The 13,720-nt window shown below is 37.4% G+C and overlaps 1 protein-coding gene across 5 annotated transcripts in view; it reads right to left on the minus strand.

Annotated features, from left to right (window-relative positions):
• The window catches only part of ELMO1 (engulfment and cell motility 1), a 591,689-nt gene that overhangs the window by 385,618 nt on the left and 192,351 nt on the right, over positions 1–13,720 (minus strand). For all 5 annotated transcript variants that reach the window (XR_008626205.2, XM_003814972.4, XM_034963945.2 and 2 more), the window contains exon 7: positions 5,391–5,426. Coding sequence is in view for 4 of the 5 variants with exons in the window: in XM_003814972.4 (XP_003815020.1) it covers positions 5,391–5,426 (36 nt within the window). In the remaining variant the exon portion in view is untranslated. The remainder of the gene's footprint in view (positions 1–5,390; positions 5,427–13,720) is intronic.

Here is a 13,720-nt window from a genome sequence, read left to right on the forward strand (position 1 = left end):
TTTTTATTTCCTGTATTGTCTTTGCCAGGTTTTGGTATCAGAGTGATACTGGTATCATAAAATAATGAGAACTGGTCCCTCTCCTCTATTTTCCAAAAGCATGTGATTAGATTTGGTATTTCTTCTATAATATATAATATAGAATTCACCAGTGTAACCTGTTATTGTTGTATGAAAGTTTTCGAGAAATGATTTCAATTTTTTTTTTTCTGAGATGGAGTCTCGCTCTGTTGCCCAGGCTGGAATGCAGTGGCATGATGTCGGCTCACTGAAACCTCCACCTCCTGGGTTCAAGCAATTCTCTGCCTCAGTCTCTCAAGTAGCTGGGATTACGGGTGCCTGTCACCATGCATGGATAATTTTTTTGTATTTTTAGTAGAGACAGGGTTTCACCATCTTGGCCAGGCTGGTCTTGAATTCCTGACCTCGTGATCCACCTGCCTTGGCCTCCCAAAGTGCTGGGATTACAGGCGTGAGCCACCGCGCCCAGCCAATTTCAATTTTTTTAATAACTATGGGCGTCCAAATTTTCTGTTTCATCATGAGTCAGTTTTGATGTGTCAGTTTTAGTCCTCTGTGAAGCAGATGCTGAGACTGAGTTATGAGAACAGAGATTGAGTATGAGTTTGGGCAATGACTGTGGAAGATAAAGCAGGCAGAAAGCAGGATTGAGTATGGAAAGCCTTGGGACCATGAAACAGATCTGATGCCTGGGAAGGGAAGGGGAAGAAGAAGCAAATGCAGATCTGAAAATGTCTCAGCCAACTCAGTGGAACGCTGCAGAATAAACAGTGCCTCTTAGAGGAATCCCATAATGGGTAGAAATGACCAGGCTCTGGTATCCCCACCATGTTCAATAACTAAATGCTGCCTTTGGAGAGTACTGAAAGCTGCTATGAATCTGGAACATGTGATAACTGAAAACTATCAGCTAACTGCACTCTTCTTGGCTGACTAGCAAGTTCTTCCTGAAAGGAGATCAAAGCCATGCATTTCCATGACTAACACATTTGGTAAATCTGTTTTCCATGGCATTTGTCTATTTCATCCTTAATTTTCTTTCTTTTTTTTTTTTTCTTTTTTTTTTTTTTTTGAGACAGAGTCTCACTCTGTTGCCCAGGCTGAAGTGCAGTGGCATGATCTTGGCTCACTGCAACCTCCGCCTCCCTAGCTCAAGCAATCCCCTAACTCAGCCTACCAAGTAGCTGGGACTACAGCCACAAGGCGTCACACCCAGCTAATTTTTGAATTTTGTTGTAGAGATAGGTTTTTGCCATGTTACCCGGGCTGGTATTGAACTGCTGGGCTCAAGTGATCCACCTGCCTTGGCCTCCCCAAGTGCTAAAACATTAAATTTATTAACGTAAAATTATTTGCAATATTCTTTTATTTTATTTCTAATGTCAGTATGATTTGTAGTGATATTCCCTCTTTTATCCCTGGTGTTGATATTTGGATTTCTCTTTTCTTTTTTTTCCTAATAAATATTTGGCTTTAATTTTCTGTATTATTTGCCTGTTTCCTATTTCATTGGTTAGTATTCTTATTATTCTTTTTTTCTACTTAATTCACATTTTTTAAAGCTTCTTAAGTAGAAACTTAGACCATTTTTTTTTAAAACCATCCTTCCTTTTCAACATAGATATTTAATGCTACAAATTTCCCTCTAAGCACAGCTTCAGCTGCATTCACAAATTTGGGTATGTTGTATTTTCATTACCATTCAGTTAAAATATTTCATAATTTCAACTGAGTTATTCCTTGACTCTTTGATAGTATGAAAGAGTGTTTTCTAATTTCCAAACATCCGAGGCTATTCGGCTATTTTATTGTTACCGACTTCTAATTTAATTTCCTTGTGATCAAAGAACATAATCTGTGTAATTTTAATCATTTGAAAATTCTTGAGCCTTACTATGGACTATTTTGATGAACATTCCATGTGCATTTGAAAATAATGTATATTTTGCTGTTATTGAGTCTGATGTTTTATAAATGACAATTAAGGCAAGACCTTTGATAGTGTTGACCAAATCATCTATATCCTTAACATTTTGCCTAGTTTTCATACCAGTTAGGAAAGACTGGTCTTAAAATCATCAACTATGCTGATGGGTTTGCCTCTTTTTCTCCTTAATAGTCAGTGTTTGCTTCACGTATTTTAAAACTTTATTATACACATATATAATAATTTTAAATGTGCATACACATTTAAAATTTTTAGGTGCATACACATTTAAAATAAAAAGGAGGATTAAATCTTCTTAATGAGGTGACCATTTTTATTACTAATTATCCCTCTTTAACTCTGATAACATATTGCTTTCAAGTCTTATCTTTCCTGATAATAAAACCATTCAGTTTTATTATTATTAGCATTTGCATGGTATATGTTTTTCCATCCTTTTATTTTCAACGTACATGTGCCCTTGTCTTTATAGTACATCTCTTATAAACAGCATAGAGCTGGGCCATGCTTTTTAAAAAATTTCATCTGACAATCTAAACCTTTTCATTGAGCTGCTTAGTCTATTTACATTTAATGTATTGATATGATTAGATTGAAGTCAACCAACTTGTTTTCTATTTGTCTTAACTATATTTTATTCTACTTCTCTTTCCTTACCTTCTTTTGAATTAATCAAATTTTTTTAGTAGTCTGATTTAATTCCTCCTTTGTGTTTTGGCCTATGCTTCCTTGCACTGTTTTTAGTTGTGACTCTGTGTATTACAATGTGCACCATTAGTATATTAATGTCTACTTAAACGGAAGATTATACACTAGGAAGCTTGCTGTAGTGTAGTTGCTCTTATACCTCCATCCTTTGTGCTCTCATTGTCATACATATTGCATCAACATATGTCATAAACCCTACCAAACAGTATTATAATTTTTGCTTTATATAGTTACAGCCTTTTAAAGAAATTTAAAGGAAAGTAAAACTACATTTTGTCTTTTTATACTACCCACATATTTAGTTTCTGTTGTTCTTCATATTTTCCTACAGATCTGAGTATCTATCTACTATCATGTCTCTCCAGTGTGAAGAACTTACTTCATATATCTCCATCATTATTTTCTTCTGTAATTATTTCCTCAAATATTTGCCTTCCCCATTCTTTTTCCTCTCCTTTTGGGACTCCAATTAAATGTATTTCAGATAACTTATTATCTCACAGGTCAAGTACTCATTATTCATTTTATCAACTTTTCAGATTAGGTAACTTATACTGATACATCTTCAAGGCTACTATCTCTTCTGACATCTTCAACCTCATACAGTAAAATTTTCACTTTATTGTGCTTTTCAATTTTATAACTGAAATCTGGTTATTTTTATGGTTTCAATTTCTCTATTAAGACTCCCCGTCTGTGCATTCATTACACTCATACTTTTCTTTAGTTTTTAACATATTTATAAAAGTTTTTAAAAAACCTTCATCTGCTAATTCCAACATCTGGGTCATCTCAGGGCCAGTTTTTACTACCTACATTTTTTCTTAACTATAGGTCGTCTTTTCCTATTTCCTTACATACCTAGTACATTTTTATTATATACTGGACATTGTGAACAAAACACTGTCAATATTCAGATATCAGTTTTGTTCCTCTGAAGAGTGATGATTTTTGTTCTAGCAGGAAGTAAAAATCTAAACTCTGAAGTGAGTGACAGCTGACATCTTTGCTCAGATCTTTAAGTTGCTGTTTTTACCATTAAAGTGTGCATTTGCACTTCAGTGATCAGCAGTGGACTGCGACAGGGTTTACATGTGGATGTGGAGTCTCCTACTCTCTGAGCTTCTCGTCTTTCATAGATTCCCTCTAATTAGCTAGCTGCTCTGAAGTCCCAAACTACATCTTCTTAGTAACTTACTAAGACTGAGGCTCTCTGCCACCCCATGCTGCCTGGATGAGTAGGTGTTCTCAGGGAAAAAGCTTCAAACACACAAATCCCATCAAAGACCCATCTGGTCTCTCAAGGGTTAACTTCCCTCTACCTTCTGCCTGTTTTGGGTTGCTATCCAGTGCCTTCATATAGTTGGTTTAAGATGTTTTGTTTATAATATTTTGTCTGGATTTCATAATTGTTATCTGTGTTAGTCTGATTGTGCTACTGTGCCATTACCAGAACCAGGGCCTTGACTATTCATTTCTGTCTATGATTAATCAATAAAAATCATGAACTACACTACAAACTGTCCAGCATATCTACATACCAAAAGATTAAAACTACTGTCTAATAAATTTTAAATAAATTATTTTGGCTTCAGGGCCCCAAATTCCTCTATATTCGCAAATTCTGTTAAGTAGATGGGGAGAAAGTAAGTTTGAATCCCAGCTCCTCCATCTGATTTTAACTTCTGCACCAAGGAAATACCGAACTTGTATGTTGAATGTAAGTGTGGATTTGGAGTAATGAGTGTAAACATTGAGACAATGCCCAGGATAAAGTCTCATAAAAAGTGGCTTCTACTGTCATTACCATTAAGTGCTTCTACTGTATTAAATACATCAAAATGAAATTTAAGGAGCTTTACCCTAGAAGCTCAATATTGCTTTCTACTTTATTAGAATTTAATAAACAGAAGAATTCCTGCAACTCATGCTTTTCTGTGTGTGAATGATTTGAGACCAGCATAATACTATAGTACATTGAAGGTGATGAGGATTTTCTCTGAGAGCTTACAAAATAAGGTTTACACTTTGAGACGCTGGTCAGTGTTCCTTCTCAAACTGAAATTATCTGCTTAATGGCTTGGCACCATGAAAATCTGTTCAGCCTACTTCAAAGAGTTTGTTAGAACCATATTTGGACTCACCCTGTTTAATGGTTAAGAAAGAAACTTAGAAGGGAAAACTCTAAGAAAGAAGGTTTCTATCTTCAGACACAATCATACAATTCACTTCATAGACAGGTGATCGAGCACTTTCTCAGACTCAAAGTAAATAATTTTCATTGCATCCTTCAATCCTGGATACTTTTAAAAACGTGAATCCGTTTTCTTTCTAAGCCACTGAAGAAAATCAAAGACTTTTGACTTTGAACATCACACAGGCCACATAAAAGTTAGTTTTGTTTAAAATAATACATAAAATTATGCTTAGCACTGCTCCAGAAGTAGGGTAGCAATCTTTCTGTGGTTACAGCATCACTTAGTGGTTACATACATAAAATACTCTTTCTACTCCAAAGCAAAAAAAGGGGGGAAAATACATTTTTGAAGAAGTTGTTTATAAAAGAACATCAAATAGAAAACAAAAATAACAAAAAATCACTTATTCAAAATACTAGATGCATAGTTATACAGTCAGTCAGATGACAGGGCTCAATTATGCAGGAAAGTAGGAAGGGTTAAATCATCAATATCAATCGATCATATATTCTTACCAAGGCTTCATGATCTTCTGCAATTTCTGGTATCGCCTGCAAAATTTAAAAACAACCATGTGAGGAGCATACTTAAAAGCAACAATTTTTACATAAAGAACATATCTTGAAGAAAACTCAGGATTAGATTTAGGACAGATTTAACTGCCATGAAGTGAAAGAATTTTATTCATTTCAAGACATCATTCAAAGTAATAAACTGGTGTTCTTTAATGATCAGAAACAAACAATCAAAAGATCAGCATTAAACTACTGTCATTAACCAGTTGCATTTGCTTATGAGTAAAGGCATCCAAAACCATCCATTTAGATCAGAATGGGTCTGTGTTCAATGGAGCGGGGTGGGGTACCCATAGGGATAGGAATTGATATATTTTCAATGAAAAAACATTGAGCCAAAAACCACTAGACTATAAAGAAATATTTTATTATCTTTCTTTGGTAGAATGTCCACTAATTTTACTTTCTCTTTTCTCTCTCAGGTGGCTTCTTCTGTGGGAAGATGCTGCAATCAATCTCTTTGCAATAAGACATTGCACTAGTGTTAAATCCCAAAACTGAACTCTGGGCTGGTGGCTTAGAATAGGCAAATCTGGCTATAAGAAAGGATACTTATGCTTTTTTTAAAAAAACTAGGCTCAAGAATATGAAGAAACAAGTGTTTCAAAACTGGCCAAACCATCTCTCATTCCTCAAGTCTGCCAAATCTCTCTGGCTTTAAGTATGATCTTCCCTCTTTATGAAACATCCATCCCCTCTTTGCCCAACTCGCTAAGTCCTACCCCCAAACTCATCTCATTCTAGGCTCATTCTGGGCTCCTCTAGGAAGTCTCTCTGACTTCTGATTTCTCTTCCTCAGACAGCATAGGTGGTGCCTGCATCGCAGGCCACAGGCCCTGAGGACACATCAGCTATAAGCCTCAGGACATCTCACTGTCCTTCTAGCTGCTTGAGGGCTAGGACTCTGCACTGTGACAATAGCGTAATGTGAGGCACATCCAGAGTAGCGACTGAATACACGGTTGACAAACGATTTTGCTCTTCAGAAATTTTCACATTCTCAACCACATAAAATGTAACCATTTCAGAAATCCAAATCACTAGGCAAAGACTAAATTTAGTCTCTGGTAAAATTTGTGGGAGGGGGATTAAAAATGCATATAAAGAGATATTTTTATTCCTCTTCTGCTCCCCCTTCTTTACCTGCCTTTCTTTTAAAAAATATTTACTATTTCCCATCCTTCCTTCATCAAAAAGGCATTGGGCAGGGTGAAAGGGTGAGACGGGGAGGCAGACCTGAGCATAAATTGGCAGCACGCAAGGGCCAGAGGCTACTCTCCACTAAAAGGAACCAGGGCTCCTTGGGGAAGTGGCTCATATTAGGGGTGGGGCAAGGAGATCTAGATAGTTCTGGAACATCTTGTTGAGCCAGAAAGTAAAGAAATGCTCAAAACATAACGCAATACAGGTCAAAAGGACACAGAAGTCAGCTTGAAAGAGCTCCCACAGGCCACATCAGGGACACGCTGAGTATCAAAATCAACAATAATAGTGATAGATTAAACCCACTGAATAAAACAGGAATGAATTAGTCCACATTGTTATAGAGTGATGTGCTGATGTTGAAACACCAGATCTCTGGGGAAAAACACACGAATCTGCTTGATATTATTTTCCGATTTCCACAGTGTAACGACTCTCACTATGGCCAACTTAAAGAACCAACATGAGATCAATGAACGCAGAGCAGAACAGAGTTGTACAAAAGTGGCTCTCAGGAGCTGGTATGAGCTCCCCACTGGAGATAAACATGTAGGTGAATAAATACGTAGGGAAAAAACAGAGCTCTTACTACCCAAGAAAACCAACTAATACATGTAGAAGAAATCATAGTATTAGAAAATTTTCCTTTGGAAATCATCAGAGCAATAATTAATTCAGATAAGAAATGTCAATGCCAAAACTGATGGGTGAAATTGGGGTAATGAGGCTTTACATAGTTTCACTGTGTCTCCCTACAAACTTTTCATGAATTAGCTGCCAAGGTAGGGAGAAAGTATTATAGTGGAGACATCTGGAAGATGCTATCTTAATGAAGTGGTCAAAGTTATCACCAGTAATAAAACAAAGAGATATCATGTGCCATTAACAGGACGAAATGGGGGAAAAAAAATCACAACCATCTGTTATATTCCAGCCAAAGACATACAATATGGGTCTTCATAAAGAGAAAATTTTGTTGTAATGTTTGTTGTGATGAGAGAACACTGGATAAATCTGTAAAAAACAAAATTTTGTGTTTCAGTAGAAAACTAAGCAGTGCCTACAACATATCCTTTTGGGCTATCAGATTCTAGTCCTGTTGGCTTTGAGTTATTTTACAACGCTTTGTTAAGATGTAGGTAACTGATGGAGAGATAGATAGATAGGTAGGTAGGTAGATAGATAGATAGATAGATAGATAGATAGATAGATAGATAGATGTCTATCTATATATATATCTGTATATATCTGTCTCTATCTATCTATCTATCTATCTATCTATCTATCTAATCTATCTCCTGTCTGGCAGTGATTTAATTGACTTCCTTTCCACTGGTGGAAAACTAGTTGTGTCTTCATTTGCAATTCATCTCAACATTCCTTTGCTTCATATAAATTTGTGCTCTTTTGACTTTTTCTTTAAAGTTATAACATCTGCCTAGTTTCATCATATCATAAGAGTAAAATAAATTATTTTAACACATATTTGTGTATCTGAAGTCAAAATGTAATATAGAGGGAAACCTCTAAATTAAACATTTTATTGGAGAATCATAGAATTGCAATTTGAAGCATACACATAGACTGGTAGACTTTGGTATGTCTGAGGAACAAAGGAAAGGATGGGAGTTTTATTAGAAATAGGAATGTTACCTATGGTTTTGAAAGAAAGCTTATAGGCACTAGAATTTTTGAGAGCTGCTAAGCTCTGATGGGTGAGTGACAGTGGTAGGTAAAACCAGTCCTAAAGTCACAGCAGGTCATTTCAGCAGCTACTAGATTAAACTGGTCTTAGGGTTACACCAGGCCATCTTAGCAGCTGGACTTGCAGACAATTCAATTCTTGGAGCAGGTACCATGTGCCCATGTGCTTTTTGCCTCAGCTCCTCAACTGTGACTTAGTTGCGTGTGACAAGAATTACCCAATTTGTATAATCAATTTTCACATCTGTATGAGAGTTATGATTTTACTTTTCCATGAAAATTACCTTTAACAAATTACCCTTTAACAAACCCAAATTACAGGGTATTCTATAAAATGGCTGACCTATAATTTAAAAACACCAAAGTCATGAAAGAAAAGGAGCGAGTGAAGAACAATTCCAGATCAGAGGGGACTAGGAGGAGACGGGCCACCTAGGTGCAAGGTGCCACCTGGAACTAGATTCTTTCCATTAAAGGACAGAGCTGGGACAACAGGTGAAACTTAAATGGGGTCTCTGGGAAAAGAGCAAGAGGGGATTTTCTGCTCTGTTCTTGCAAGTTTTAAGTTTAAAATGGTTTTGAAATAAAATGTGTCTCTGTGTGTGTGTGTGTGTGTGTGTGTGTGTGTAATACATAAAGTAGTTGCTGTAAACTTTTAAAATAACTTTCTGGCCTGGGGCCTGAGCATGCTTATGGTTTTTATATGAGTTCCGCCTCCTCCATCATCCTTGACCTTGGAGAGCTCTCCCTGACCAGAGCACAGACATAACTCAGTGCTGAGTCACAGTGCTTCTTACTCCTCAAATTTGCATCCTCACTTTGGCTTCAGATTACGCATAAGGAGAAGAGAAATTTTTGTTGCAACATCTGTCTATCGCCCTAAGTGGGATTTTATGTGTGTGTGTGTGTGTGTGTGTGTGTGTGTGTGTGTGTGTGTGTGTGTATCTGTGTGTGTCTCAATATACCCATTTTTTTAGAGAAACGTGACTAGAAGAGAAATTACTCTGGAAAGGTTGATGTTTCACAGTGGCCAGAAACCTCTCACCTCAGCCCAAGGAACGGCATTTTTTTTTTTCACCAACAGAAGATAATCTCTTCTTCAAATGGGCTGTGTGACCCTTTCTCATTTCCATTACCAGAGTGAAGGACAAAGACGCACAGAGAAAGCAAAAGGAGTGAGGAGGGGGCAGATCCTGTTTAGGGAATTTTCTGCCACACAATCTCTGACAAAGCCCAAGAAGGTTGGCCTCTTTGGCCTTTGTGATGCAAATTTCTGGGAGAGCCCTCAAGAGCTGTTCCAGCTGGAGCTCCCTGAGCAATGCAGAGTGCACTGCAGGCTCCAAGAAAACAGCAGAAAGCCTTGGGAAGATGTGGCAGCCATCACAGCTGGGGTTGACTGCAGAGACCACAGGAGCAGCTTCTTTCTGGCTGGGTCTGTGGCCTCTGAGGAGGTAAAGTGCAAAACGTGAATGGTGTCAGCTGGCCTTGGCTGCAAGGCAGTGAGTAGATGAATCGCTTTGGCCTGCACTGGACCTCCCAGAACAGCCAAGACTTCTAAGAGACACCAAGTTCTCAGAGGCAATGGCATAAGTTAGAGCTGATCATCTGTGTCCTTGGAGGTTAACAAAGTTTCAAAAAAGAAATTCATCTTTTGTGTGAAGGCAAAATTCCAGAAAAGTCACACATAATGGAAAACTGTCATATACGTCTTTGTGTTATCCTCCATGCACCTCCTCTTACGCCTCACATGCCTAACCCAGTGTGAGGAGTATGGTTCAGCCCTCAGTAATATACATTTCGCTGAATCAATAAAACATACAAATCCATCTCAAGTGTGGGTGCTAGGGAACATCAAAACAAAGTGTATAATTCAAGCTATACCTCAGTTTTCACAACATTCAGAAAATGAAAACACCTCTGGTTCAGGCAAGATGAAAAGAATTTGAATAACGAAAGGTTAATATGAGACGGAGGGAACCTGTTTCAAGACTGTTCTTGTATTAATGCAAAAATGATGACAATTTTTATATACATGTAATATACATACACACAGCACTAGACTTTTCCATCTGTGTCATATGTATGACAGAGTGGGGAGGGAACTAATAATTTATACACTTAATGTTTCTTTTTAAGACAATTACCTAAGAACTTTACATATCACTAAAATAACTATGGGACTCCTTCCAATGTTCCTAATACAGCCAGATTTTGGAGAAATGACCTCAACGAAACAAATAAAACAGCACTTATAAATTCCCCAGATTAGTGAGAACTCCACAAATACCACTGCTATCTTTCTGAGGAAAACCAGAAAACCAGCCCAGTATTGACCAAGGTATTAGAAATAGACATACTCCTACAAGAATGGTAAAGTATAAATTAGAACATTTCTGCAAGCTATTGGGCTATTCTTATTTTAAAACAGCTTTAAAATGTATACATACTCTGAGTCAGGAATTTTATTCCAACAAAATAAATTAAATATCCACAAAAATTTTGCTAAAAGAAAAGCTGATTTAAAAATATTCAGAAAGCCAGGCCTGGTAGCTCACACCTATAATCCCAGCACTTTGGGAGGCCAAGGCAGGAGGATTACTTGAGACCAGGAGTTCAACACCAGCCTGGGAAACACAGAGAGACCTCTGTCTCTATAAAAAATATTTAAAAATTAGCCAGGTGTGGTGGCACCTGTAGTCCCTACCTACTCAGGAGGCTGAGGCAGGAGGACTGCTTAAGCCCTGGAGGTCAAGGCTGCAGTGAGCTATGATTGTGCCACTGCACTCCAGCCTAGGCAACAGAGCAAGACTCTGACTCAAAAAAAAGTAAGATAAAATAAAATAAAAGTTCAGAGAAAAACCCTGAAAACAATACAAATGTCCTACAATAGGGAAATAGTTTACTGTACTATGCACATTCTTCAAATTATTGTATTGTATATTAATTGTACATAATAAGCTATAAAGCTGCAAAAATGAAACAGTACGCACGCAACAAAAATGACAGGGGAGAATAATATTTAATCACATGGAAATATTGTTAGGTACAAAAAGCAGGTTATAAAAACATGAGTATTATAATTCTACTTTTATAAAGCCTGTGCATATGTGTGTATCTAAAAGAATATATAAAAAACGATATTCATCAAGATATTAAAAATGGTCATCTGTGGAAAGGCACACTACAAATGATTCTTATTTTTTCCTTCTGCTTATTTATATACTTTTCAAACGACAGATAATTTTTCATAAGAAAATAAAGTTAATTTAAAAAAACTTTCCATCCAAGCACTTTGGGAGGCTGAGGCGGGCGGATCACGAGGTCAGGAGATCAAGACCATCCTGGCTAACATGGTGAAACCCTGTCTCTACTAAAAACACAAAAAATTAGTCGGGTGTGGTGGCAGGCGCCTGTAGTCCCAGCTACTCTGGAGGCTGAGGCAGGAGAATGGCACGAACCGGGGAGGCGGAGCTTGCAATGAGCCAAGATTGCGCCACTGCACTCCAGCCTGGGTGAAAAAGCAAGACTCCGTCTCAAAAAAAGAAAAAAAAAAAAAACCAGAAACTTTCCAAGTTCATCATAAATACGTGAATTTAACTTTTGTTCGCAGTTGACTTTCCTGCCCAGGGCGGTGTTACAGCTTACTCATATTCCAGCAGCGTAATTTTCCCATCACATTGCCAAGTGGGAAGGAAACTATAAGTACCCTGCCCTTTCATTCTTGGAAATGTTTCCCCTGTTTTTCTGCCCCTAGTGATGACTGACTAACAGTGGAAGGACACAGAAGTAGGCTTTCTCATTGTCTGTGTGCTTAGAGGCATGGACAAAGACTGTGGTGTTTTATTAAAACCCAAAGAAGAGCAGTATTTTTTATGACATTGGACTTAAGAGTTGTGGACACAATTTTCCTTCTTTCAAATAAAATAAAATATATCATTTCTGAGAAATGTTTCGATATCCATCTTTTTGATATTTGTTTCTGGAAACACTGTCCATTCCTCAATATTCCTTTTGTTGCTCAGGCTGGGGCAACATGTTTCCCCACAGCTGTATTTGCTTTCACACCTATGTTTCAAGCAGAAATTAGGAATGAAATTTCAAAACTCCATTAAGGATAGAACAATTAAACTCAGGTTTTAAACACTGTGCTCATGCTCTGTCAAGATGACACTTCCTCACTGTTCCTCTGTTACTGACTTTGCTCCATGCCCCCACCCAGTACCAGCTGGAGAGAGACCTTTTAAAAGCCCAGCCTTGTGGTGACAAAATCTCTCACCATTTGCTTGCCTGCAAAGGATTTTATTTCTCCTTCACTTATGAAGATCTCAAAATAATAAGAGCTATTTATGACAAACCCACAGCCAATATCATACTGAATGAGCAAAAGCTGGAAGCATTCCCTTTGAAAACCGGCAGAAGACAAGGATGCCCTCTCTCAGCACTCCTATTCAACATAGTATTGGAAGTTCAGGCCAGGGCAATCAGGCAAGAAAAAGAAATAAAGGGTATTCAAATAGGAAGACAGTAAGTCAAATTGTCTCTGTTTGCAGATGACATGATTGTATAATTAGAAAACCCCATCATCTCAGCCCAAAATCTCCCTAAGCTGATAAGCAACTTCAGCAAAGTCTCAGGATACAAAATCAATGTGCAAAAATCACAGGCATTCCTATACACCAATAATAGGCAAACAGAGAGCCAAATCATAAGTGAACTCCTATTCACAATTGCTACGAAGAGAATATAATACCTAGGAATAGAACTTAAAAGGGATGTGAAGGACCTCTTCAAAGAGAACTACAAACTACTGCTCAAGGAAATAAGAGAGGACACAAACAAATGAAAAAACATTCCATGCTCATGGATAGAAAGAATCAATATCATGAAAATGGCCAGATTGCCCAAAGTAATTTATAGATTCTATTCTATCCCCATCAAGCTACCATTGACTTTCTTCACAGAATTAGAAAAAACTACTTTGAATTTCATATGGAACTAAAAAAGAGCCCATATAATCAAGACATTCTTAAGCAAAAAGAACAAAGCTGGAGGCATCACGCTACCTGACTTCAAACTATACTACAAGGCTACAGTCACCAGAACACCATAGTACTGGTACCAAAACAGATATATAGACCAATGGAACAGAACAAGGCCTCAGAAATAATGCCACACATCTACAACCATCTGATCTTTGACAAACCTGATAAAAACAAGCAATGGGGAAAGGATTCCCTATTTAATAAACGGTGCTGGGAAAACTGGATAGCCATATGCAGAAAACTAAAACTGTGCCACTTCCTTACACCTTATACACAAATTAACTCAAGATGGATTAAAGACTTAAACGTAAGACCTAAAAC

Source organism: Pan paniscus, chromosome 6, assembly GCF_029289425.2.
Source record: "Pan paniscus chromosome 6, NHGRI_mPanPan1-v2.0_pri, whole genome shotgun sequence".
In the NCBI taxonomy this organism is placed as follows: domain Eukaryota; kingdom Metazoa; phylum Chordata; class Mammalia; order Primates; family Hominidae; genus Pan; species Pan paniscus.